Below are 27,430 nucleotides of genomic sequence, written 5' to 3'. Positions count from 1 at the left end.
TTTTTGATATCGGGGTCGGAATCCGATTCTAAAAGTTGGAGTAGGTCCGTAATCTCGAATATGACTTGTGTGCAAAATTTGAAGTCAATCGGATGTGATTTGATAGGTTTAAACATCAAAAGTAAAAGTTTGAAATTTTAAAGTTCATAAAGCTTGGATTGGAGGTCGATTCGTGGTTTTTGCGTTGTTATATGATTTGAGGCCTCGAGCAAGTCCGTAACGTGTTTTGGGACTGGTTGGTATGATTGGTTGGGGTCCCGGGGGCCTCGGGTGGATTCCGGGTGGTTAACGGATCAAAATTGGAATTTTGGAGATAGCTGAAGGGGTCTGGTTGCTGGTATAACCACTTCTGCGGAGGGTTCACCGCAGAAGCGGCCCCGCAGAAGCGAGGAAGGGAACTGTAGAAGCGGTTAGATGTGAAAGGAGCAGGGACCGCAGATGCGGGGGTATTGGCCGCATCTGCCCAAGCGCAGAAGCGAGAAGAAAGACCGCAGAAGTGGTGATTGGCGCAGGTGCGATGGGGGCTCCGCAGATGCGGACTCGCAGAAGCGGCGAGGAGTCCGCAGGTGCGGAAGTCGCTAGGCAGAATGTTTTAAAAAGCGGGGTTGAGTTCATTTCACCCCTTTTCTCTTCTTTGGGGCGATTTTGGAGCTTTTTGAGAGGGACTTCCACCTAGCAACTTGGAGGTAAGTTAATCCACCTATCTTGAGTTAAATACATTGATTATGTATGGATTTTAGCATGTAAATTGGTAGAAATTTGGGGTTTTGGTGGAAAGACCTAGAAATTTATATTCTTGGAAATTGACCACGATTTTGGGAATGGAATTAAGAGAAAATTATATATTTGAGTTCGTGAGGCTATGGGTAAACTTATTCTTCGAAAATTTTGGAAATCCGGGCACGTGGGCTCGAGGGCGTTTTTGTCAACTTTTCGATCGAGGTTAGGAATTGTTATAAATTGGATTGTAATGAGTAATTGAGCATATATTAATGAATTTGCATAATCATTGGCTAATTTTGGAGTATTTAGCATCGATTCAAGTCTTTGGAAGGGCGTAGAATGCTGGTTATGGATCTTCGGAGCGAGGTGAATCTCATTTCTAACCTTGTAAGAGGGATTGCCCCCATAGGTGAAATAATTGGTTATGTGCTCCTATTTGTGGGGCTACGTACGCACGAGGTGATGAGAGTCCGTGCGTAGCTACTAATATGTGTAAATCCGGGTAGTCTAGGATCCAAAAGCATGTTATACTTAGAATATTTGCAATCTTATTGACAGTTGAATCGCTTAAATCCTATCAAAGTGGTAAATGAATTTCTAAAAAGAATTAAACTTCAGTTTTCTAAATTGTTAAAAGAGAATTTGGTTTTCTTTGGATAATTGTTTCATGATGAATTCTTGATTGATTGTCTGTGCGTGTTTAAATTTTGGAACGGGCCGAACGCCTCGGTAGATTAAATAGATGCATCTATGGTTCGTGCCGCTCGACCCTCGGCAGTGCACAGTTTACATTTCTGTTGGATCGGGCCGTACGACCTCGGCATGAATTGCGCATGCTTGTATTGCTTGCCTTGAGATTTATTGATATTGCTGTCTGCTCTCCCGACTTAAGATAATTGTTAACTAATGGATTATGAAACCGGAGACTTTAAAAAAAAAGGAATTTTCACCTATTTAGTGACTCATTTAAATTTTACTATTGTTCTTAATAAATTCGTAAGTCATCGCATTAATAATATTATTACTGGACCTTTAGTAAGTGTCGAAGTTGCCATCTCGTCTCTACTTCTTCGAGATTAGGCGGGATACTTACTGAGTACACGTTGTTTTTGTACTCATACTACACTTCTTTGTATTTTTGTTGCACAGGCACATGCACCTCTAGTGGCTTAGTGGGCGTAGCAGCATGGTTGACACGGAGACTAGGTGAGCTGTATTTTCTCGAGGCGATCCGCAGCTAGTATAGTCTCTCTCAAGATTTTATTTATTTTCTGTCTAATTGTATTCCGGACAACTGTTGTACTTTATTCGATTTTCTTAGAAATTGCTCATGCACTTGTGACACCGGGTTCTGGGATGGTTATGAAGTATTTTGTATTAATTGCTTATTATTTAATTTGAGTTGAAGCGATTATCTTTTTAATTGGTAAATTTGAAGGAAAATCATAGATTTCAAGAGTATTAAAACGAAAATTTAATTAAGTATTTTTGGTTGGCTTGCCTGACAGTGGTGTCTGGCGCCATCACGACTCTTAGTGGATTTTGGGTCGTGACACATTGGTTGGTCTCGCTGATTTATTTTCATGAGTGAAGTTACATAATCGTAGCGATATTCCATTGTGTAGATTGAAGTATAAGAATTGTGCAAATTGAGTTAACTTGTGAAACACCTTGTATTTAATCTTTGTGATTGGTGTTGATATATACATATGTTAGGATCGGGGTTGCACGCCGCAACAAGGAGTAATAAGGGTGGACAGGTGGGATCGCGTTGCGTGCCGCAACAGGAGGAGTAAAGGTGATATGTGTTGAGGAGTAATAAGGGAGGACAGGTGGGATCGAGTTACGCGCCGCAACAAGGAGGAATAAGGGAGAATATTGATACTGTTGTTGTTGGAACATTGATACTGCTATTATTTATATGGTGGGATCGGGATGCACGCTGCATCAGTTATGGTTTTGGCATTTATTTCTATCGAAGTCTATTACTGAGATATTGAAAACTCCCTAAGGATTGGTTATAGCTGGATACTAGTAGAATGGCTGAGTCCTGTGTTTCTTTAATGCAAGTCCCGGTTATTTTTCATTCTATTCCTCTGTTCCATTATTATAAACTGTTGCTGGTTATGTGTGTGTATATATATATATATATATATATATATATATATATATATATATATATATATATATATATATATATATGCCCCCCGTAGCCTCGTCACTACTTCATTGAGGTTAGACTCGGCATTTACCAGTACATGGGGTCGGTTGTACTAATACTACACTCTGCACTTTTTGTGCAGATCCCAGTGCTGGACCATACGGACCGTAGTTCGAGGTTGCTGCCTTCAGTCCAGTGGAGACCCGAGGTAGTCTGCAGGCGTCCGCAGGCCTTGGCGTCCCCTTCTATCCTATTTTGTTTTTGTTTTATCTATTTCTGAGACAGATGTGTATTTCTTTGTTCAGACTATTATTTGTAGTATTCGTAGATGGTCCGTGAGATTTTGACACCAATTTTGGGTGGAGTTTTATTATGGTTTTCGTTATTTGTATTAAGATAACCTGTTAAATTCTGTTCTTCCATTTTTATTCCGCTGATTTACTTGTGTTAACTTGTAAATTGTTAAAATATAAAAAGGAAAGGATGAAATAACTTGTAACGTTGGCTTGCCTAGCGAGTGCAATGTTAGGCACCATCACGGTTCCGACGGTGGGAAACTCGGGTCGTGACAAGGCCCCCTCTCTCATTGATTCAATCTTTACTTTCACTTTCTTCTAATCTCTTATACTTTTACACCTCTTAAGTCTCTCCTTTCTTCAGAATTTCAGGGTTTGTTGTTAATCTCCTCTCAAACACTAAGACCTATCGTCTCCCTCTCTCTTCAAACTCACACAAAAATAGCAAAAACGTCGAAAATTGTTCCTCAAAAGGAAAATGCTTCTTCATCGCGGACGGCCGACAATAAAACACCGGTGGAGCCGCGCCTTGAGGAGAGTGTTCCGGGGGGGGGGGGTGTGCCCTTACTTCCGACTTCAAGGTCAAGAAAACTTAGTCGGTCCTTAGTCGATGCGAGCCAATATCAAGATATATATGCTCGATAACTGAGAGCGACCTTGAGTAGGTAAAGAAAGAATACCATTGGGAAGACAAAGAGGTGGTAATTCTGGCCCCCGAAGAAGACATCACTACCCATGTGGAAGGGTTTCTAAGTGTTTACACTTACCTTTTCACGCTGGGCCCTCTCGATCCCGTCATCATCGATTTTTGTCGTCAATATCAAATAACCCTAGGTCAAATCCATCCCTCTTTTTGGCGGATTGTTATTCTGCTCCGATTCTTTGGGAGTAAAGTCGAGGGGATGTCTTTCACCCTCAACCATCTCATCAGGTTGTACAGCCCCCGTCTCTATCGAGGCGGGTTAGTAAGACTTCAGGTTGGGCTACCAAGGTGCTGTTCTCGAGCATAGATAAGGACAAGGATCGAGGATGGATGGGCCGGTTCATTCGAGTGAAGACTTCAGGCCTAATCCCGGCCGAGAAGATGCCGTTTCCCGAGAAATGAAATATGAAGCGTAAGTACAATACCACCTATAGCTTTTATTTATTGTTTTGTTTCCTTTGCTTCTTCTCATCGACATCCTTTTCTATGATGTAGCGGTCTTTTGGATGCCTGGTGCGATTCCTAACCTCGACAGTTGGGTTCGGGCCTGGCTTCGACCTCTTCGTACGCTGAGCACTCATGGCGTGATTTGGCAAGGGGCCGATGGGAGGCCAAAAATCATGGTAAGCCCCTTTTCACGTATTTGATGATTTTTGCTAAAATATTTCTTTTCATACTCACTTGATTTCCTTTCATACAGGCCTCAGACTAGATGCTGTCATGAGGCCCCCGTCCGGGGAGGAGGAGATTTCGCCCCCGGCCTTGAAACCAGCGAAGGATAAAAAGAGAAAAAGGGTCTCGACCTCCGAGGATCCAAAGCCCAAGAAAATTAAGGCTCGTAAGCCGAAGAAAGACACTGTCCCTCTGCCTGCTGAGGTAGCTCAGCGACTAAGGAGGAAGAAGAAGAAGATGATGATGAAGACGACGGCTCCGAACTGGTTGGCTGAGTGAGAAAAACACCGAGGACCCAAAGGCCGCTGAGTCAGTGATAGTTGAGGAGATTCAGCCTCGAACCGAAGAGGTCTTCGAAGAGGGCCCGGGCAAAGTCCTCGACTCGTCGGAGGCTGAAGATGCCTCCCGCCGAAATGAGCAATCGGTGGGTGTGTCCGAAGGGGCCGGCTCCGAGGCCCTTCGAAATGAAGAGAACACCCTAAGTGAATCGCTTGGGGAAATAGTAATTGGATATTCGCCGACCCTCCCTACATTTCTGAGGAGGCAATTCAGGAAGCCCAGGCCATGGGGACCCCCGATGTGGAAGGAGCCCATGGAGGGGAGGACTTCTTCCGTGGGTGTTTTACCGGGGTAGAAGATGTTGCCGACATGATTGAAGCATCGAGTCTCTTCGATGAGGCTCAACAAGCCTTGAGTCGGGTAAGTCCCAATTCCCCTCGTCGACATCACACTTGTATTTGTTTCTTCTTTTCTTGTCTAATATCCCTTCTTCTTTCAGCATAGGCCTTGGCACTTTATAAGGAGGCATTTTCTAAATCCCGAACAGAGCTGAGCCGATATGAGGCCGATCTTCAAAGGCTCACGGAGGAGAGAAATGCCCTCAAACTTCTCTGCGGGCAAAAAAAAGAGGAGACCAAGGGCCTCCGAGCCGAACTAGCCACGGCTCATAAAGAGCAGACCGACCTGATTGAGCAGCTAATGAAAATCTCAGAAGCTTAGTGTATTAGTTCAGGGACGATGACTGATACTTCGATCTTACATGTTCAGTAGAAGACCGAAAAGATCGAACAACTCTGTGAGGAGGTTAACATGATAAGGGTGGATACCTTGGGGTGGAAACAAAACATGGACCGCCTTGCCTTGGAGAAAGATGCTGCTCGAGCCCAACTGTCATCGGCGAAAAATTAGATTAAAGGCATGAAGGAGGAAAGCTCAGCTCAAGCCAAGAAAATAGAGGAGCTCGAGGCTCAGTTGGCCGCCGAACTTGCAAAGGTTAAATCTGAAGCAAAAAAAGTAAAGGCTGACGCGGAGACGATCGTGGCCGTCTACCGATCTGATGCTGAAGCCACTCAAGCCCAAACAAGAGAATCTGCCGAGGCCTCTCAAAATCGAGCTTTTAGGATTGCCGAGCTCGCCAAGTGCCAATCCTGGAGGGAAACTCTCTAGGATATCCATGCTCGAGGTTTCAATCTTACTGATGATATAAGGAAAGCCAAAGAGCTTGAAGACGATGCCAAGGCATTGGCCTCCTCTGATGATGATGATGATGATGATGCCAGAAGCAAGAGTGATTTGGGAGAGTGGGGAGGACCCCGATGGAGAGGGAGATACCCCCAAAAATAATTAGGAACCTTAGGATTTTTCTTCTTTTTATTTTATTTTTGTGTAGGACCCTGATCAGTCCTTGTAAATATCTTTATATATAAAAGACCTCTTTTCTCTCTGACTTGTTTTCATTTCAATTTCTTCTTGTGCTTCATTCATGCTTTATGAAGATTTTGCTCACAAGTTTGAAGCTTAGGCAATTGGATTGAGGTCTGGCTAGTGTAGTCTTTATAATCAGGTGCGTAACTTTTTGCCTCGAAGTGCGATGACTCTTAGGTTTTAGTTGAGTGAGGATGGCTCCTCGAACTCAAAAAATAAAACGGCCCTTAGGCTCTTGGACTAGGCCGATATGGCCTCAAAAGAATGGCTCATTCCCTTTTTGGCTTAAAAAGTTAATCATATAAAAATTTGCTATGCCTTAGCATGAAATAAAGTTTGTTCGAGAGTTCGAACAATCCGGTACTCCTTAGGATTTTCGAGGGTTGATGTTATCGAAACCCTTTATATTTTGCCGAGGGTAGCCCCTTTTAACCGGTTTTGTGAAGATATTAGAAGATCTATTTTATTACAGAATTCGGACGTCTCCGAACCGTGGTAGTTTGGCCATAACCTTTAACATGGGATTTGTCTCTTGGGCTTATTTCCCGATTACACTTTGAACTTGGACAAAGTGTCAGTCCCCGAGTGAGGTGCCCGTGGCCTATAAAAGCGAGGGTTACCTTTTTAAGGTCTTGTAATCTTGAGACTTTAATAAGTCGATTACATCGCTTTTACGAACGGCAGTCCTCGAGTATGGGGTAAGTTGTTTGAATTTCAGTTGTGATTGGCCCTTAAGCCTGTTTCCACAATAGATCAAAAGTATGAAATCGTAAAGTAAAAATTTCTTTAAGGCAAGAAATATTTGGCAAAGAAAAATGCTTCTCTCAATAGATTATACATGTGTACATGTTCGCCTTTAGTGCTCGAGTAATATACATGGGCACGGTTCGTTTTATCGTTTGGCCCTTACAAAGTTTTACATATCGAGACCCTGTTGACACGAAATACCTTCCTTGTAACAAAGTAACATCCGAGGGTGATGCCCCAAGTATTCGAGGTTAATTGTAAAGAAACTAGTGTTGAAATGTAATTCAACCCTCAAGCTTGAGTGCCCTCGAACTGATCGGTACTCGAATAGTTAAGAAATAAGCAAATTGATGAACAAGACTATAAGCTAGACAGAAAGTATTGCATTGCTTTGATATGTGTGAATGTAAGGTGCTTACTGTGAGCACCTAATTTTTTCCCCGCATAGAAAATTACTCCTAAAAAATCAAAAAATATTTTTTATCGAATTTGTAGAATTTTAGGATTTTCTTTTAAATTGATTGTATGCATTTAGTTGTATTTCATGCATATTTAACATTTTAAAATCATGATAAAAAAACCTAAAATGTCTCATGCATAGCATTTTAGGTCTTAATTGCATTTAGAGTTTAATTGCATAGGTTAATTGCATTATTGAACAAAATTTACAAAAAATACAATAGTCATGTCCACATTTTAGCTTTTAGTTTTAAATTAATTAGTGTTAAATTAGTAAAAATAAGTAAGATTAATTTTACAAAATAATTTAAGTTAGAGCTTAATTTAGGATTTTATTTAGCTTGTTTAATTAATTCATTTAGATTTTTAAAACCAAAAGAAAAAGAGAGAAAAACAAAGAAAAGGAAAAGGCTGCTTTTTGAAATTCAAACCAGATTGGGCTCAAATTAAATGGCTCAATTTCCCTCTTTCTTGCCTAATCCATGCTCCCCTACCTGGCCCAGACCATTGACCCATTACCCCTTTCCCATCTTTATAACCTAATCCCTCACATTAAGGGGTCGTTTGGTTGCCGGTTAGAGTTATGCAGGTATTAGTTATACATGTATTAGTTATGCAGGGATTAGTTATGCAGGGATAAGTAATGCAGGGATTAGTTATGCAGGTATTAGTTATGCAGAGATTATTTTTTTGGATGTTTGGTTTGTTGTATTAGAAATTGATATACATTATATAATTTTTAAAGTAAAATGCTTGTTTACAACTATACCCCTCTCCTTCTTTTGCATTGTTTTTTCTCTCTTTCCATTTATGTAGGAAACAATTTAGTTAGGAACTCTGGGTGTTACTTTCACTTCTTCGTCATACTACTGAACTATGTGAAGTTTAGACATATTTGATTTTCACTTCTTAGTTTTGGTATTTCCATTTTCTAGTGGCTTCTCCAGTTTGCTTTTGCTAGTTTGTTCTTTAAAAATGAGAGAAGACAAGGTATATAGATGGCAAGTGAAAGCAAGTGAAACTTGTTGACGGGTTGGCAGAGAAATAAGGAAGCCTTATGTGTAAAGTGATAGGGGTAAATTTGTCATTTCAGTAGTTTATCCATGTATTACTAATACATGTATTAGTTATTTCATCTTCTACCCTGCATAAAATAATACACAGATTGACTCATAACTTATACATGTATTATTTATGCATAATTGAAAAATGTCAACCAAACATGGTATTAGTTATGCAGAATTTTATACAAAATAACGATTGCCTACCAAATATGGTATAAGTTATGTTACCCCTTATACATCAATAACCTTTCTTCTAACCAGCTACCAAACAACCCGTAAGAACATCAGACCCCTATTCCCTAACCTAGCAACGGAGTAACCCCCATCCCCAATTCTCTGAAGAACAAAAAAAACCTTCCCTATTTACAACCAGAAAATCCCCTCCCAAGCAAAAACAGCGACCTCCCTTCCTCCTCTTCTATCGGTCAATAGAACAGAGCGCGCACACACACAAAAGCATTCAGCGACAAACAAAAAGCAAGAAGAAAATTTGAAGTTCCAAAAGTTTGGAAAGTTGAAAATGACAAAAGAGATTTCAAAAAAAATAAAAGAGGAAGAAAAATCGGAGAATAGCGAATTTCGAAGGCTCTGCTGATTTCCGCGGCATTATCTCCTTAATTTCTGGGTTTTCGAGTTTATTTCGAAAACGGAATTTGAAGCTACGTGTTGTTGATTCTACTGTTGTCGAGCTCCGATCTTCTGTTTTTCCTAGCCTTGACTTGGCTCAATCTAGCCATTTCCTTCGCCTAGCAGGTAAATACGAAACCATGTAATTACTTGAATTTTGAATGATCAAAAAATGTTGAAATCTGGGATGAAGATTGTTTCTGTTGTTCAGTCTCCACTTATGTAATTATGTTAAGATAAATTGCTCATTAGATTTAAATATGCTCATGTTTGACTTGTTCAGTGATTAGGTGTTTATTTTGCTATTTTAGGTATTTTCACTGCTTGATACTGTTAAAATTGATTGGTTAGGAAGAAGGTTGAATACTCTTCAATCTTATTTATCTAAACTTGCATGTGTAAATAATTATGTGCTATGGCTCCACTGTCCATGCAATGATGTTTACTATCCTTAAGTTGGTGCAAATGAATTTGTTAATATCTGATAGAGCTGTGTTTGACTAGAAGAGGGAAGTCTGGGTACCTCTTGACAGAATTTTACTCCAACTGATTTATGGCTGCTGGTGCTCTTATGTGCTTGATCTTGTGCTTTTCTATGTAATTACCAGAGTAGTTTGGGACTCGAAAATCAAGTACTGTCATATGTGCTTAAGTGCGTGATCTAAGCTTTTAGTTCATGTATGCTAGTGTTTTCTCCATAATTTTCCTGAAGTATGCTCCCTTCTGGTTGGTTACCGGCCTTTTATAATTAGGATTGAGCAGTTGTGTTACATAACTCTGTGGCGAGACTTGAAAGAGTAGTATGATACCTGATGATATGTTCATATGTATGAACCAGCTTCTGTGAGTTTTATGAATCATTGCAATGATTCGTGACCTTAAAGTACATCTTTGGTGTTATTAAATTACTATTAGTCTCTTAATTGGATAAATATGTTTAATCCTTTAACATTTTCTCCATTACTGATGTTTGTCAAGGCCTTGTGCAATATTTTAGTCTTGGTTTCTCAAGTTGGGAACTAACCTATTTCTTGAAAGGTGTTATTCAGTTTATGAAAAATGAAAGAACAACGACCCGGCAGGATTATGTTCTAACAATCCCATTTCTATAACTTGATACCTTCACGCAATCCAAAATTAATTTAGGAAACAATTGGTTAAACACCGTAATTTGCTTAAGGCGCGATTAATAAAATTATCGTGATTACGGGTACGGTTCTCGTGGCTTGGTCATGATACGTATTCCCCAATTCGGGTGTGCATTTCATGTGACCCAGTCATAACAACTTCGAATAATAATAAAATAAACATGTCGCAAATCGCGGGTGCATTCCATGTAGTGTGGTTTGCAATATGTTCCTAAAACGACAAGTGTACGACAATCGTAACTTGTTCAAGAAATAATTCCATAAATCTTAAATTGGTTTAAAATAATTAAAAGCGATTTAAAAAGTTAAAAATACACAATAGGTATAAAACATGTAATTGATCAGATAATTAGGCCGATTATTAATAGTTAAGCGACCGTACTAGAACCACTGAACCCGGGAATGCCTAACACCTTCTCCCGGGTTAACAGAATTTCTTACCTAGTTTTCTGATTTCGCAGACTTTTAAATGATGTCAAATTTCCTCGATTTGGAATTTTTAATATAAATCGGTGACTTGGCACCATAATAAACATCCCAAGTGGCGACTCTGAATAAATAAATAATCCCATTTCGATTAATGTCACTTAAATTGGAAAAACTCCCTTATATCCCCCTACGGGTAAAAAGGAGGTGTGACACTTACAAAATGATTAGAACCTACTTTCTATAGAAGATGAATCATATCTATGGTACAATTCTAATTACGGAAGTAAATCTCATGATTAGCCTAAATAACCGCCCTTGATTTGATATGTTTCGAGATTTCCGCCATGATCTTTGACCAGTCACGGATATCTCGCTTTTCTGTTATTGCGCTTTGCTCGAAGTCTGCCCTATTTGGTCTCGATCTCGACAGGCACCTCGATTCTCGAACTCGGTACCTTGTCCTCGTGCTTCGGTTTGATCCACTGCGGGGTCGACCTTTGATGCAACTCCCTGATCTCGATCAATTAGTAGAATCGGGTAGGCTCGGTTTTTACCGTATACAGATTCATAGGTAGTTGTCTTTAATAAGCGGTAATAATTCACTTAATTACACTTGACCTCTTTCAGGAAGGGGCTCCTTGTTTTTGTACTTATATATAAAGGAATGCTCAGTCTGTTAATTATCTGTTCAAATCTTCGTGGTTGGAAAATATATTAAACAGACCTTGAATACGCTTAATGAGCTGTTAAGGTTTTGATCAGTGTTTGCGGTAAAATGAGATTAGTCATTTAAAAAAATATTCTATTACTTTCAGGTCATTACACGAACACTGTCAAGCGGTGGCTAGTGGAAGATTAATGTAAGTGAGTTTCACATTGTAAATTCTCTTTGATTGAGTTTCAGCACATTATATAATTATTAAGCGTAGGTGAGGCTTACATTTTTGATTTCTTGTTTTTATTATTCCCCACGATTAAAGATAAAAAACACATGTTAAAATGCTAAAAGTTAATCGAGTTTCCCTTTACTTTTCAGCAATAGAAAGTTGACATTTTACATACTAATAGTTCCCTTGCAACATGAAACACGTGTTACTATTATGAGATGCCATATCATATTTATTTAATTAATTAATTCTCCGAATTAGTGCAGTTTATCTGTGCATTGCACGAATTAGAACTTTACACGATAATGATAATGCGTAAAATAGTTGTTCACTTGTCATGATTATCAAAGAACGAGCACGACCCAAATTCTAACGGGTCATAGCCACTGGCCCACAGCTTAATAGATTCTTCTCTCTTCATGGCTAAGCAACAACTACGTCAACATTAATAGTAACCTTGACAAGGCTATATTGTTTCGTGCATAGCTCATGGGTAAATTTCAAGTACAAACTTGGTATGGATTAGGAAGGGACTTGGGTCAACATACGGGCTATATATGCAGTCTGTGCAGAATACAAATGCTATTTCCTTACACAATCGTTATAGGAGTATATAAGTCAAACTCTTAGAACAAAAGTTTTTTTATTTTTTTGGGTTTTTAATGATTCTGTATGTATACACTATGTGGGTTATGGGTACTTGTTGCTTGAGCACCGACAAACACTATTACTTATATATAAAAACTATAATTCACATAAACACATTAACTGAGCTCCCAGTCTCAGTACAATTTTTATAGTATTAAATATAGTTGAACACCCACCATTTGAAAATCCCGGATCTGCCATGTATAGTACACAAACTAAATAAACTACATAAGTTGGATGGACTATGTAGGATTTCAGTCATCAAGGGTACTATTTAATAGCCAAGAGTTGAAGAATTAGCAATATCATTAATACAAAATTTCAGTCTAATTAATCCATTATTAACTACTTGGAAGAAAAATTAAGTGGACTCCGATCCGGACAACCATATCATTCGAAGTGAATGCTTTTATTTTTTTATTTTTAAATTGTAATAATAATAGTTTAGTACAAGGATGCAAGGACTGTCATTATCAATTAGCATCGAGCGACATACGCGTCAGGTAAACATTTCTTAGTAACTTAGGGTTATTGACTACGTTTATATGAATAACAAAATGGCATATCCAAAACTACATTATCATAATGAGGAAAAAAAAACTATTTTTAACTGTATCGAAAAAAACTTGCTTCTTCTGATTTATATAAGAGCACAAGTTTCAGAACCATACCGGCATTTTCCACCAAACCTTTCACTCAAAAAGCCCCAGAAAAAGTATTAAGTACAACGTTTGCAGTGGATTTACGCAATCTCCTGGGCAAAACATTTTCTCAACTTTCTGCCTTCTGATTACGTAGTACTTTTAAGTTGATTATTGCATTTACGATGATTGAGAACCTTATATATTACCTCTCCGAGCGCCCTTCCATTGTAAATTTTCGTTGGTCTCACAGCCAATCATGGGGCAACACGTGGTCTTTCCTCTTCACCTCCATCGCAGCTTATATTTTCTTCTCCCTCTTTCTCCACCTCCTCCTTCTCCTTCTCTTCCGCCACCGCCGTCCTCTTCCTCTCGGCCCAATTCCCGCCTTCCACTCCCTCTCCATGGTCCTAATCTCCCTCACCATCTTCACCGGAATCGTCCTCTCCGCTGCCGCTGATATCCGCGACACCCGGTGGTTCTGGCGCCGTTATAAGACCACCCCATTTCAGTGGCTCCTTTGTTTTCCTCTTGGCACGCGCCCTTCTGGTCGCGTCTTCTTTTGGTCCTACATCTTTTACCTTTCTCGCTTTCTCCATACTCTTCGTACTTTCTTTACCATATTCCAACGTAGAAAACTCTCTGTTTTTCAACTATTTAACAACTCCATTCTCATATTTATGTCCTTCCTTTGGCTAGAATTCTCGCAGTCTTTTCAAGTGCTAGCGATCCTATTAACGACGTTATCATATTCTATAGTATATGGATACAGATTTTGGACGGCGATTGGATTGCCGAGCGCGTGCTTCCCATTCGTCGCAGGCTGTCAGATTGTGTTGCTGGGATGTAACATTGTATGTCATGTTGGGGTGCTGTTGCTTCATTTCATGAAACGTGGTGGGTGTAATGGGATTGGGGCATGGGTTTTCAACTCTGTGCTCAACGCTGCCATTCTTTTCTTGTTCCTCAACTTCTATGTCAAGATGCACTTACGAAATAGAAAGGTCAAAGCGCCAGCTGAAAACTTGAACTCTGCCAAGAGCAAGGATATTTGATGAGGTCCAGCCCCCCCCCCCCCCCGACCCACCCACGACCTTCACTCTCTTCTTTTCTTTACCAAAATTTTTGCAATAAAGTTTTGTCAGTAGGATTGTAAATTCTGTTAAAAGGAGTACTTTAGGAATACGTGTATATGTATAGTTGTATACTATAGTTGATACTATTAGAAGTGAAAAACTCTGCTGTTATAGCTATATTACAGTAACTTTTTCTTCAGTTCTCCAAATTTCCCGCTGACTTCAAAAAATAAAAATCACAGCTTTACCACTGGTAACTAAATCAAATTTTCTCTAATGTTAGATGAATACGTACATCTATTAACTTANGGAGGTCGACCCCAAAGGCCGAGGGCCTTCGCCAAAAAGAAAAATTCGGCCTCGACCGAAATAACATTCGGCCTCGACTGAATCAACCTTCGGCCTCGTCCGAATCAACATTCGGCCTCGTCCGAATCAACCTTGTGGCCAAGGGCCATCGCTAACAAAGAGGGGGTCGACCCTTATGGCCAAGGGCCATCGCCAAAGAGAGGAGGTCGACCCCAAAGGCCAAGGGACTTCGCCAACAAGAAAAATTCGGCCTCGACCGGAATGACATTCGGCCTCGTCGGAATCAACATTCGGCTTCGACCGAATCAACCTTCGGCCTCATCCGAATCTACATTCGGCCTCGACCGAATCAACCTTCGGCCTCATCCGAATCAACATTCGGCCTCGTCCGAATCGACCTTGCGGCCATGGGCCGTCGCTAAAAAAGTGGGGGTCGACCCTTATGGCCAAGGGCCATCGCCAAAAAGAGGAGGTCGACCCCAACGGCCAAGGGCCATCGCCAAAAAGAAGAATTCAGCCTCGACCAAAATAACATTCGGCCTCGACCGAATCAACCTTCGGCCTCGACCGAAACAACATTCGGCCTCGTCGAATCAACACTCGACCTCGTTCGAATTCACATTCGGCCTACTCGCCNAGAACTTTTTTCTTCAGTTCTCCAAATTTACCCGCTGACTTCAAAAAATAAAAATCACAGCTTTACCACTGGTAACTAAATCAAATTTTCTCTAATGTTAGATGAATACGTACATCTATTAACTTAGCTGATTGTAATTGGCCTTCTTGATGATTAAGGGCCTTTAAAAGTCAGAATTCGCAGCCAATGATTGAACTAGAGAAATTTCAGACGGAATCATGACAAAGCCATTTCACAGGGTCAATTTGCTTCCCCTTTTATTTCTGTTTACTTTTCAAAAAATTAATCACTCATTATTTTGTTCACGTTTATGATAATTAGTTGAGTGTCATTTTAGGAGGGGCAACTTGAGGTTGAGGGGTGTATGGGTCAAAATTAGATCAGAGAAATTCGGCACGCGGAGACATAAGGTCGTGGTCAGACAGTCCAAGGTCAGACCGTCATCAACAGCCAAGGTCGGACTGTCATCAATATCCAAGGTCGGACCGTCATCAATAGCCAAGGTCGGACCGTCATCAATAGCCGAGGTCGGACAGGCCAAGGTCGGACCGTCATCAATAGGCGAGGTCGGACAAGCCAAGGTCGGACCGTCATCAAACAACTAGTTTGCTTTGGAATACTTAAAAGGAATATTCTACCGAATATTCCCTCTAAATTGTACCTTTTTTAGGATTTTCTATGGATACCCCCCTTATAAATAGGAAGAGAGGACTTCCCAAAAAAGGGGGCTCTCTCTCGGTCTCCCTCTCCCTCTTTCTAAAAAATATGTAAACACATCTCTCAAAAGAGAGAGGAGGATCTGTGATCCAAAACCTTCATCAGATCCAAAAAGGGTCCAATGGTTCTTGTATTTTGTCTATCATTCATCTTTATCAAATGAAAGAAAAGATCCGACTAACTCAAGATCGGGTGAATCTTTTCCTTTATCTACATTTTATTGCCATTTAATGTTATTCAATGCATCTTTCTTTATGTTATTAAATCTGGCTATAATCACGCCCGATATTTATACTCGGCTATGTTTTTCTACTCATATTATTCATCTCGGATCTAGAGTTAATTATCTTTAACTAGGATTTACCTCTTCATCTATTCGATTGATTTGCTTAAAAAGTGTTAAACAACATTTGAGTCAAAGGGTACTTTTTTTCATTGTTGAGGTTGAGGACTAATATCAAGTTCTTAATTAGCTATGAGCCGGTCGAACATGAAATTTTATAAAGGTTAAGTGGGAATATCTTGGACGTAGAGATAGAGCTAAAACCCTCCAAGTAATAAATTACCCTATCTATTTACGGGAAAGAGAAGCGCAATCGGATAGCATATCTTCTCTAAGGCCAAGTGGCCATTTGTCAGGCAATACTGTATGATACATGATATAATACGTTCTCTGGCTAGACAAGTACCAAAGTATTATCGATTTACTACTATCTTATTGAAGTTTGTAGTAATTTATTTGAAAGTTTTATATGCACTTCATCCGCAGATTCGCTCCTATATATGGTTTAACATAATTACTATATCACACATTCAGATCTTCTTTTATATTTTCAAAAACTCTAAAAGTAATTTTCACTTTAAGTTGTTTGCAATTAATAAGCATAAAGCAATCAAAAGTACTCCATAGAATACGTATACGCGCAGTGCGTACCCGAATAGTTTTTCGAATTAGTGCTCTCTCTTAATTACTGGTACGTTAACATCAACTAAGAACATTGTACGTTGCATGTCAGATTAGTGGTTCCATGGTGTAGTGGTTAGCACTCTGGACTTTGAATGCAGCGACCTGGGTTCGACTCCCGGTGGGACCTACTTTAAAGTTCTTAAAAAATAAATTTATTTTGCTATATTTTAGACGATTCCTGATGTTATTATACTATTTTTATGATGACAGATAAAGCAAAAAAGCCATTCTCCAATTTTATATAATTAGTTTGTCTCTTGGTATTTCTACATCCCAACCGTTGCGTAAAACTCATTGAATTCGAGTCATCCCATCCCATGTTATTCTTTATGGGAAAATTATGTGGCGACCTGCTTTCCCAGCTCTCAAAAACTAGGATATCGACATTTTGCAGTGGAGTTATTTCTTGTCAGCTCCTAATGTTTCCAGATGCAGGGCAGTGATCACAGCAATTCTTTTATCAACTTCGATGAGATTTTTCCGACGAATTCTTAATATCAATGGCACTTCACATGTATTAGGCAGTATATACTGAGTAAGGTTGACGATGTTGGGTCTGGACAATGAATTTATGAAGTGTATCCGCTGAGGCCCGGAGTAATATTTTGGCTTTAATTTGGAATATACCAACTCTTTAAAGATAATAATAGACCTTCCTTCTATTAGTTCTCTTCTTCTACATTCCTATCCTTTACTCTTAATTGGCGAGCTCTATCCCAAATGAAAAGCTAAAAGAATAGAAAATGAAGCTAAAATATTACTTACTCAACTAGTAAATTTGTCCGTGCTTCGCGCGGTTATAAAATTTATTTTAATAAAATATTAAACTCAAATAAGTATAGACATTTCTAAACAATGAATGTTATATATTTATTTCAGCACAATCGCTTTCTCTCTATACACTGCGATCGTATGGATAGAAATGTAGTTTTAGGACAACACCTACCTCTTTTCGTATTTTATATTTCTCAAAATTTCATTCCTAAAGACAAATCTTTACACATAAAATTGGGCCATATTATTTCTGATATGTATAATCTAAACGGTAAAAGACGTTTCCTTTCTTTATCATTTGAATGAACCACACGGTAGTAGAAACAACCCTCCTAACAGGGAATGAACATTACATGGTTGAAACTTGAAAGGAAATTACAGGCAAATCGAAAACTAATCAAATAATCAATAGCTACTCAAACTGAGTGAATTTTTGGATTATTTTAAATTACTACAAACTACCAGATAGTGCACAATTATCAATATTTCATGTAAGACACACAAATTCATAAGCAAATGTAATTGAATTTAACATCTTTGAGTAGAAAATTAATTTTTTGTTGCTAATTCAATATTTAAAAAGTTTGATTAACATTTTATTATTGTAAGAAGCCAAAGAAGTTTCCATGAACACGCAAATTTGTGCATGTTTGATTCAACTAACTGACAGAAATTCTTTTTCATCATTCTCAAGCAAGGCTAAGCCGTTCTTCAAATGGAGAGTTGCATGTTTTTCAACCATGGATATGTGCAAAAGTAAAGATAATAGTTGTAACACTAAAGCAATACTAATACTTTGCAAAATTAGCCAAAAAAAGGCACAAAAAATTTAAAATATATATATATAAAAAAAGTTCTGCTCATCTATAGATAATCAACTAAAGCATTTTTGCCAACAATACTTTATATTATATTTACATCTTAATAATCCGCTAAAGAACTTCTAATGAAAAGTGAATTCTTTTGTTTTATAACATTCAACTATAATAGGGCATTTTCCACCAAACCCACCGGACATTCTAAACGATTGCACTGCCCAAATGCCTAGTAATCTTCAAACCTCATTTAAAGATAAATTAATTAGGGGAGGTGAAGGATTGGATATCATCACCGACTTGACCATTCCAACAGTCAGCTCCGATGACAATACTTCCTCTATGACATCCCTTGAACTAACCATGGAAGAAAAGATAATCTCCCTTTCACAAGAAGACAAAAAACGGATGTACATGCCCCGGAAGCACTCCATTATTATTAAGCTACAAGGAAAAAGAATACCCATCAAATTCTCAAGAAGAAAGTCCAGGAGCTTTGGAAGGTGTCTGAAAATTTTCCTTTAATAGATTTAGGATCAGATTACTTTATTGCTAAGTTTCAAAAGCAGGAAAGCATGATCACAGTTCTACAAAATGGTCCATGATTTATCTTTGGACATTTTCTATCATGCCAAAGATGGGAACCAAACTTCTAGCATCCACTGCCAAACAAATTCATACAGCTGTTTGGATCCACCTACCAAACCTACCTACGGAGTTTTACGATGGGATCATACTCCAAAAAATTGGAAATTCGATTGGTAGGCTTCTTAAAATAGATGCCTGTACCTCTGCTACCCTAAGAGGTCGATCTGCTCGTCTATGTGTGAAATTGCCTATGGACAAACCAGTTGCAAAGTCTATTAATATTGAAAACTATAAACAATTAATTGAATATGAAGGGGAGAAAATACTATGTAAGAGTTGTGGACTGTTAGGGCACTCAACGTACCTATGTCCAATGGCTGCAATCCCAGCAGTCCAAGTAAAAGGTAATAAAGATGATTCTGATGAAACAATTTTAGGGAAAGCAAGGAATGAAGAAGGCTGGCACACAGTGACCTTCCAAAAGACAAAAAAGATGCAGAAAAAGATCACAAAAGATGACAAAGATAACTCGGCAGATACAGGTATAGACGTTAAAATCTTTAATGCTGCAACAGGTAAGTTCATTCAAACTCAAAAGCTAAAATTTGTTCATAAGGATAATTGTTCCTTGTCTCCTACACAGTATAATCCTCGTCTGGCAAAATCCACCAATACAGACATGGGATACAAACAGGGTAACTTGAATAAAAAAAACCGCTTCTCCACTCTGTGTAAGGAGCACACTGTTTCAGAAAACCACTACCCTCAATATAATTTTTTATTAAAAAACTCTAATAATATCAACTTACATGCTTGTATAGAAGATTTAGAAAAGACAAAATTAGTTAATAACCTTATTAACCCTAATGATCCTATTATTCAAACGCCTAACCAATTGAATGGAGGTAGCTTAGCCGAAATTATTAGTTTACCCACCTCGTGTGAAACTACTACACTAGACTACCCTTCTAAGTTGGACAATACCCCTAACCCACAGAACTCCCTTACAACAAACAAAACCAATAATCAGCAAAAACCACACTTGGCCACTAGTAGTCTGGGGATTGGACAAATGGAAGCATGCATGGGACATGTGACCAAATTTCCCCATCCAAAATCCTCAAAATCTTCTAATATATCCTACACGCAAAATCCCGCAAATTGCATGCATGTAGATGCAATCATTCCCTACTTCTCAACTCCTACAAATTTAAACACTCCAAACACCTTCAAGAATGCCAAGGCTCCCATTAACCAACCGAAGGAGATACCGGTTGATTCAAATCCCTCGCAACCATTCTCCCTTGAACATGGCAAACCTTCTTCCTCTTCCTCAGCAACTCCCAAACAATCCCATTGTCTACGTCCAACCACCACTGTCCCAGGACCACCACCCCCTACCCTGGATAGAGTTAGGGCTAATAGGGAGGGGTCTCATGTTCAATGCAACAATCAATGGACAGGAGAGTGTAATCTTGATCCAAAATCCTCGCTACCTTGCCCAACTAGTATCCGAAGGTCTTCATCTTGCCATAAATAACTATTTGAATCATGTATGGGTAAACAACATTCTACAACCTCTAGCTCCAGCTCTGAACTAGAACCTAGTACAGGAAATGAGAGGTCAGTGGAACCTACCCCCTCCTTTCAACCCAGTCCCAATACTACCACAAAACCTAGGGCCAGATCTCCCGTTCTTCCCACCAGAAGCACTAACAGCTCTGAATCCAATCCTAATGCAGTGGGAGGCTCCCTAGTCACCACATGTCGACGCCCCCTTTTCCTCGCGAAATCGGGTTTACGACATTTGGGAAGACAACTCTATCCCCGTTTGGGAATTGGGTTTTTGGATTTGAAGAGTCGCAACCTAATGATTAAGTGCATTAGGACACTAAGGGTTTTGAATTGGAAAATCAGAGTTCGGGTAAGGGCTAGAAATTATCTCGAGGGGAAGGTGTTAGACACCCCTCAAGATCCACTAGTGTGGTTCCCAGCCATGCTATGTTGTGACTTGAAATGCAGACAAATAATTCTATACACAAAGGTTGCAAATAGGTACGTGACAAGCATATGGAAATTAGGATCTAAGTGGTCTCACACTTTGTTTAAGAAAACGTCCAAGTACAGAATTTAAATAAATGAAATGAAAATTTAGAAGACAAGAATAGTGCAGTAAATTAAAAAAAGAGTTTTGGGTGGCTGAAACAAAGACAGAATTTTATAATAACAAAGTTACATAAAGGAAAGGGGTCTTAGGTTTGTAAAACACATGGATCATCCACACAACACTGGTAGCCAATCGTACGCATGGTGTTATCGTGTGATCATCATCTCCATGTCTACCCTTCCTACCCCGTTAAGGTATTAAGCGCAGAATGGTATCGTCACCTACTGCATGCTATTACCCGTCCCACCTATCAGTCCCGGAGGCATTTGAGACTACTAATCCTAAAAGGGGAGGGAGTTAGGCTTTTCAGAGTTTAAAAGGTTAAAAAAGCTAGGGCGACAATCAAAACACGTAAACAATTAAAGGGGAACTGGTAGCAATTAAGGGCTCAAATAGGCCTCCTCATAAAAAAAAGCAACTTATTTAGCACGACTGACAAATACTGGTTAGGTCTTTAACTAAATTAACGCAGGAAAAGTTGATTTACCACATATTTCCCAGATAGGGAGTCCAAATTAGTCCTGCTTAGATGTAGTTGTCGAAAATTGACAGTTGGTTAATTACTTAACTATTTGCCTGTGTGTTAAACGGGACCTATAGTCATGATATCTATTAATTCAGGAACGGAGGAATAAACTGATTGCAAAAGAATTGTTGGTTGTAAGCTCTGCGAGTGTTTAAAATTATCACTGATTTTAGACTTAAGAGCGAGTGGGCGATTCAGATTTAGTTAATAGCTCATATGGGCATGCTTTCTAGGTGCTACTGATTCTACCGCTGTTTATTGTCATGCAGAGATCCTATAGGCAGATCATCTATATGATATGCAGAATTCAACGATTTATGGGCATGGTATCTATGTGAGATGCAGAATTTGAAAGTAAATATCCTATAAACATGATTTCTATGTGAGATGCAGAATTTGAAAGTAAATATCCTATAAACATGATTTCTATGTGAGATGCAGAATTAGAAGGTAAGTATCCTATAAACATGATTTCTATGTGAGATGCAGAATTTGAAAGTAAATATCCTATAAACATAATTTCTACCCTTTGGCATGCATACAATCCCATCCCTTTTCACTATACACCCCAGTAGTTATTACAAAATTTATTACAGACCAAATGAATCAGAGGAAATAATAAAATTACATCAGTGATTACATCTACATCTAATCAGCCTAATCCAGACTCAGAGTCTAATAATATGAGATAAACCAACTTCCAGGATCGGATTTTTCAAAGCCTTTCTCTTATTTAGGATGTGTCAAAGTTCCAAGGAACTTCAAGAGTTCCAGGCAATGCTTACACCCCAAATATCATTGCAGAATCAGATTATAGTGCAGTATGAAAGGGCCAGCCCTCAAATGTCCAAGTTCAGAGGGAACTCAAGATCCCAAGGCAAGGCTCATAGGAGGGGGGCAGAACTTAGAGACTAGGAGTAAGTGTAAGTGCAATGAAAGGGAATTAGGGGAGAGCCAGGGCAGGCTGATGGTCATGCCTAGCAACTGGGATGCTGGCACACCCCTGACTAGCCTCATAGCCTTAGAATTTGGGAGTTAAGACCTTATTGAAGGCCAGGTTCAGCCCTGAACAGCAATTGGGATGCTGCCAGGCCATACCTTAACTCAGCACATATAGGGGAATGGGGATATGGGAGCAATTGTTTATACTAGCAGCAAGAAACAAAGAAAGAACAGGCAAAGCATATAGATACTTTAGAATTAACTTTGTAGAGAATTGAAGGCAGGCATGGATACAGGGACTATAAATAAACACATTAGGGAGATGCTGAAATTAATCTTAGAGCATACCAGTTCAAAGAAGCAAGTAAGGAGAAACAGTAGACTTATGAGAGCCAAAATGCAGTCAAGAAACAAGAGTATGGGTTTAGAAGAGAGTTGTGATTTCTGTATGCTTAATCGTGTGTGTGTTATTTAGAATTGTGTCATGTATTTATAGTGCAGAAAAGAAGCAGAAATAGGTAAGAAAATAGTTTGAAAGTCATTCATACAAGGTTTCCCTTTAATTAAGGGATTTTGATTTCAAACGGCAAGGTAAATAAGGGAAGTGGTTAATTAAACACTTTTCAAAGTAATGCAAGAAGGGTAAATACATAATAGTTATTTAAGGAAAGGGTTTTGACAGTACACGGTCATGCAAATTAAGGAAAGGAAATCAATTGACAGCCAAGCAATCAAGAGTCGAAAATTTTGTATGAATGAACCAAGTCAGAAAAAGGTAAAGAGAGGCTTTACTTAAGAAGAATCAGTAGTAATCAATTAACCCCCAAAAAGGATTCTGATTTGAACACAAGTTGGAAAACCTTTCAAAGAAAAAATTTTAACACACATATAAAAGGGATTGTCATGCTAATCAGAAGAGTCTTAGTGTAGAAGAATTCATACGCAAAAGGATTCAAACTCAGTACATGGATTCCAAAGTGAGTTTGAGAGAGTCCAGGGCTCAAATAAAACCCTAGTCCAAAAACACAAAATCAAACTCGCCAAAACCCCCAAATCCTAGGGTTTTCGACTTGAATCAAATGTAAAGAAGAGAAAACAAGCAGATATAGTAGAATGTTAAATGCGAACAGAGTAAGGGAATTAATTCGAAACACAATGAGAGTAGAAGAAACAGTAGAGGAAAATATGCTTAAGCAGGCATAGTAAGAACGCTTAATGAACATGGTAGGAAACTACAGTAGGTGAAGCATAATCAAGTCATAGTGGAAAGCAAGTAGCAGAATATAGCATGTGAAAACATAGCATAGAAACATAGTATAGAAACACGGCAGAAGGAAGAACAAAATATGGCAAAACATAGTAAAAAAAAGGAAACATAAGAACATAGCAGAGACAAACATACACAAGAAAGGGAGAAGAAAAGTCGGAAAAACATTTAAGCATTTTTCAGAAACCCTAAGAAAGAAATGACTTTGAGAGTAAAAATTTTAGTGAAAAGTTGGGGAAACCTCCTAAAAACTCAAAGTAAAGCATGAATACACACATATCTGAAGAGAATCGGAGAAAAACCTCGACAGCTAGGGTTTCAGATTAACCCTAGAATGAGAAAGGCTTCGAAAACGTCCGATCTAAGTCGGATAAGACTGGAAACAGGCTCAGGAGGCCAAGATGTGCCGGAGCCAGGCCGGAGATGGCCGAAAAACTCAACTCGGCGGAGGTCTGGGTGGAGACTTTTGAGGTCTAGCCTCAAACCTTCGAATACCAAGCACACAGGAGCGATAGGAGGTGAGTATGAGGGTTTCATGGCCTGAGAAGCCATGGAAACCGGCGAGAATTGCAGGGATTAGGGTTAGCTTGGGTGGCGGCGACTAGGGTTTGCAGAGAGAATGGGAGAGGAAGGGGATTCAAGGGTGACGGGTTAGGAGAAATGAATTAGGGTTGGGGGGGTTTGGTAAATTAAAAAGGAAAGGGTGTGTTTGGGCAGTTGATCTTTTAGATCAACGGGTGTGATTTAAAAAGGGGGTCCGATCGGGTAATTTAATTGGGTCAGGGGTTGGGTTGATTTTAGGAATTGGGCCGGTTGAAATTGGGTTTAAATTGGGGGCTGTAATGTGGCTATAATTGAAATGCAGATGGGCTATATATTAAATAGCCAATTTTTCCTTTTTAATTTAATTAAAATAGTTGAAATAATTTTAAAAACAAATTAAAAGCACTGAATTAATTAATAATATATAAATGTTAATCTAAAAATACTGGGAGCAATTTTATAATTGTAAAATGCTATTAATCGCAATATAGGCTATAATTGCAATTTTATGCAATTTTAGCTTAGAAATATCAAATAAATTTATTAAAAATATGCAAAAATCACCTTAATTATATCTTAGTGTAAATATGAGAATGAAATAAATTATTCACCAAAAATGCTAGTTTGAAAATAATTATTGGATTTTGTACTGCAAAAATAAACAATAAAATGATCTAAAAGCTTTAAAATTAGAAAAATACCAAAATTTTGGGCATACCTATACATGCTATTTTGAGAATATTTTGAGTATAAAAATAGATAGGAAAAAATTGGGTATCAACAGATAAGTCTTTCCCTTTCTCTTATCTGGGATGCCCCATTTATTTTGGGAGGAAGACTAGCAATCTTTTTGACGGTATGCTCTCTAAGGTGNTAAATATGAGAATGAAATAAATTATTCACCAAAAATGCTAGTTTGAAAATAATTATCGAATTTTGTAATGTAAAAATAGACAATAAATTGATCTAAAAATCTTTAAATTAAAGGAAAAATATCAAACTTTTGGGTAAACATATACATGCTATTTTGAGAATATTTTGAGTATAAAAAATAAGTAGGGAAAAATTAGGTATCAACAGCTGCCCCTCTTTACCCGGGAAGGATGAAAGAGTTGTCGGGTAAAGATATGATGGCCAATTTCGACCGAAAGAAACGACTTGAAAAAAATGTTTTGACCGAGCTCTGGTTCCTGAGCTGCCTACATATCCCTGGACTTATAGGAATCAGGTCGTATGTAGTTCGGGATACATCGGCAGAATATGCCGATGGAGGTTTTGAAAAGGACGGACGCAATATTTAGGTTGGGAAGGATGGTCAGGGACTGATGGGCTGCGGGAACCGGAGCGAGATCGCTCCTGCTGTAATGGCCGTTGCCAGCTGGTGTACCTGCAGATGAGCAATACAAACATATCGTGCATAAATTTAAACGTGATGCAAGTTCCCGTTGGACCATGAATGTTGTCTTCGGATGGGCAGGATGACGTCCTCAGACCATGACGTCCTGGGCCATGAAGCGCATAATAAAGGATTCGCAGGCTATGAAATGACGTTCTCGGGCTATGATAATGGTGCCTCCGAACCATGATGCCTTTGAATAATGATGTGCAAAATATAAAGCGGGGGGTCCTCAGGCCATGGCATGGCGTTCTCGGACAATGAAAATGATGCCTCCAAACAATGACGCCCTTGGACAATTTGGCAATATTTCAGCCCATGAAATGCAGGATTTGACGATATTTCAGCTGATGTAAAGCATAAATATAAATGGCAATATCTCAGCCGACAAAGATTTAAATACAATCTGGCGACGATATAGCGGTTTAAATGAAGTTGGCGATATTTCAGCCAATATAAAGCATAAATATAAATGGCGATATTTCAGCCGATAGAGATTTAAATATAAATTGGCGATCTTTCAGCCGATATAGCGATTTAAATGAAGTTGGCGATATTTCAGCCATGTGAGGGATTTAAATAAAATTGGCGATGTTTCAGCCATGCAGGATTTAAATAAAGTTGGCGATATTTCAGCTGATGTAAATAAGAGGTGGCGATATTTTAGCCATGCAAGATAGAGGTAGAGCTTAACCTCGAAAGGCAGAAAGGTAGCCTTATGCAATGCAAGGAAATGCAGGATGGAGACAGTGCTTAGTCTCGAAAGGCAGAAAAGTAGCCTTATGCAATGCAAGGAAATGTAGGATGGAGACAATGCTTAGTCTCGGAAGGCAGAAAAGTAGCCTTATGCAATGCAAGAAAAATGCAGATGGAGACAATGCTTAGTCTCGGAAGGCAGAAAGGTAGCCTTATGTAATGCAAGAAATGCAGGATGGAGACAGTGCTTAGTCTCGGAAGGCAGAAAAGTAGCCTTATGCAATGCAAAAAAAATGCAGATGGAGACAATGCTTAGTCTCGGAAGGCAGAAAGGTAGCCTTATGCAATGTACGAAATAAAGGTGGAGGTATAATGAAATTTCTTAGCTGAGAGATGATAACTGATAGCTGATTGCGTCATTGTGGCTGCTGGGGATGCCGTGCGTGGACAACACTTATAATAGGCGATGATTCTGAGAGTTGTATTCCTGAAAATGTATGAGTATGTAATTGTATCTGATGACTTTATGTCCCGGGGTGCCTACATTCAAAGAAAGATCGTGAGTTTTGTCAAGGGGGAAGGTTAGTTCGTCTTCCCGTGGACTCCGCTTGTCCTACTTGGCTCTTGCTTTCGTTGGGGTAGCGTCGCTAAACAAAGCAATTTTGATAGTAGCCATGCATGATTTAGTAAAAATATGATGTAAACACATAATTTAAAATGATTTTCTTTTAGATGAGCCGACGACTGCGACGCGGTTCAAGACATTGCGACCTCTTTTGTTCCGGAATTTTGAGGGTCCTCCTCAAAATTCTGCCCCAGTTTACTGGGCTGGTGCCTCTGACGGTTGCGTGCGATGAATGGTTGAAAGTCAGCTTCGGAATTTTGAGGGTCCTCCTCAAAATTCTGCCCCAATTTCCAATTGCGGAGGGAAATGAAAATTTTATTGAATTGTGACCAAACCCATAAGGCTGCCTACGTATCCCCTCTTAAACGGGAATCAGGTCAGACGTAGTTTAAATTACATCATAAAGGAAATCATAAATGATTACACATAGTAACGCTTGATTGCATCTGAATTAAATGGCTTTGGCCAAACTTCTC

The 27,430-nt window shown here is 39.0% G+C and overlaps 1 protein-coding gene and 1 non-coding gene across 2 annotated transcripts; both read left to right on the top strand.

Annotated features, from left to right (window-relative positions):
- Positions 12,766-13,978, top strand: LOC109222889 (elongation of fatty acids protein 3-like). Its single transcript, XM_019387183.1, has one exon. The coding sequence runs from the start codon at positions 13,095-13,097 to the stop codon at positions 13,962-13,964; it is 870 nt and encodes a 289-aa protein (XP_019242728.1). The 5' UTR covers positions 12,766-13,094; the 3' UTR covers positions 13,965-13,978.
- TRNAQ-UUG lies at positions 16,671-16,742 on the top strand. The gene has a single exon. It is a non-coding gene; the product is annotated as a tRNA-Gln (tRNA).

Source organism: Nicotiana attenuata, chromosome 2 (assembly GCF_001879085.1).
Source record: "Nicotiana attenuata strain UT chromosome 2, NIATTr2, whole genome shotgun sequence".
Classification (NCBI taxonomy): Eukaryota; Viridiplantae; Streptophyta; class Magnoliopsida; order Solanales; family Solanaceae; genus Nicotiana; species Nicotiana attenuata.
This window is presented reverse-complemented; position numbering and strand designations above follow the sequence as displayed.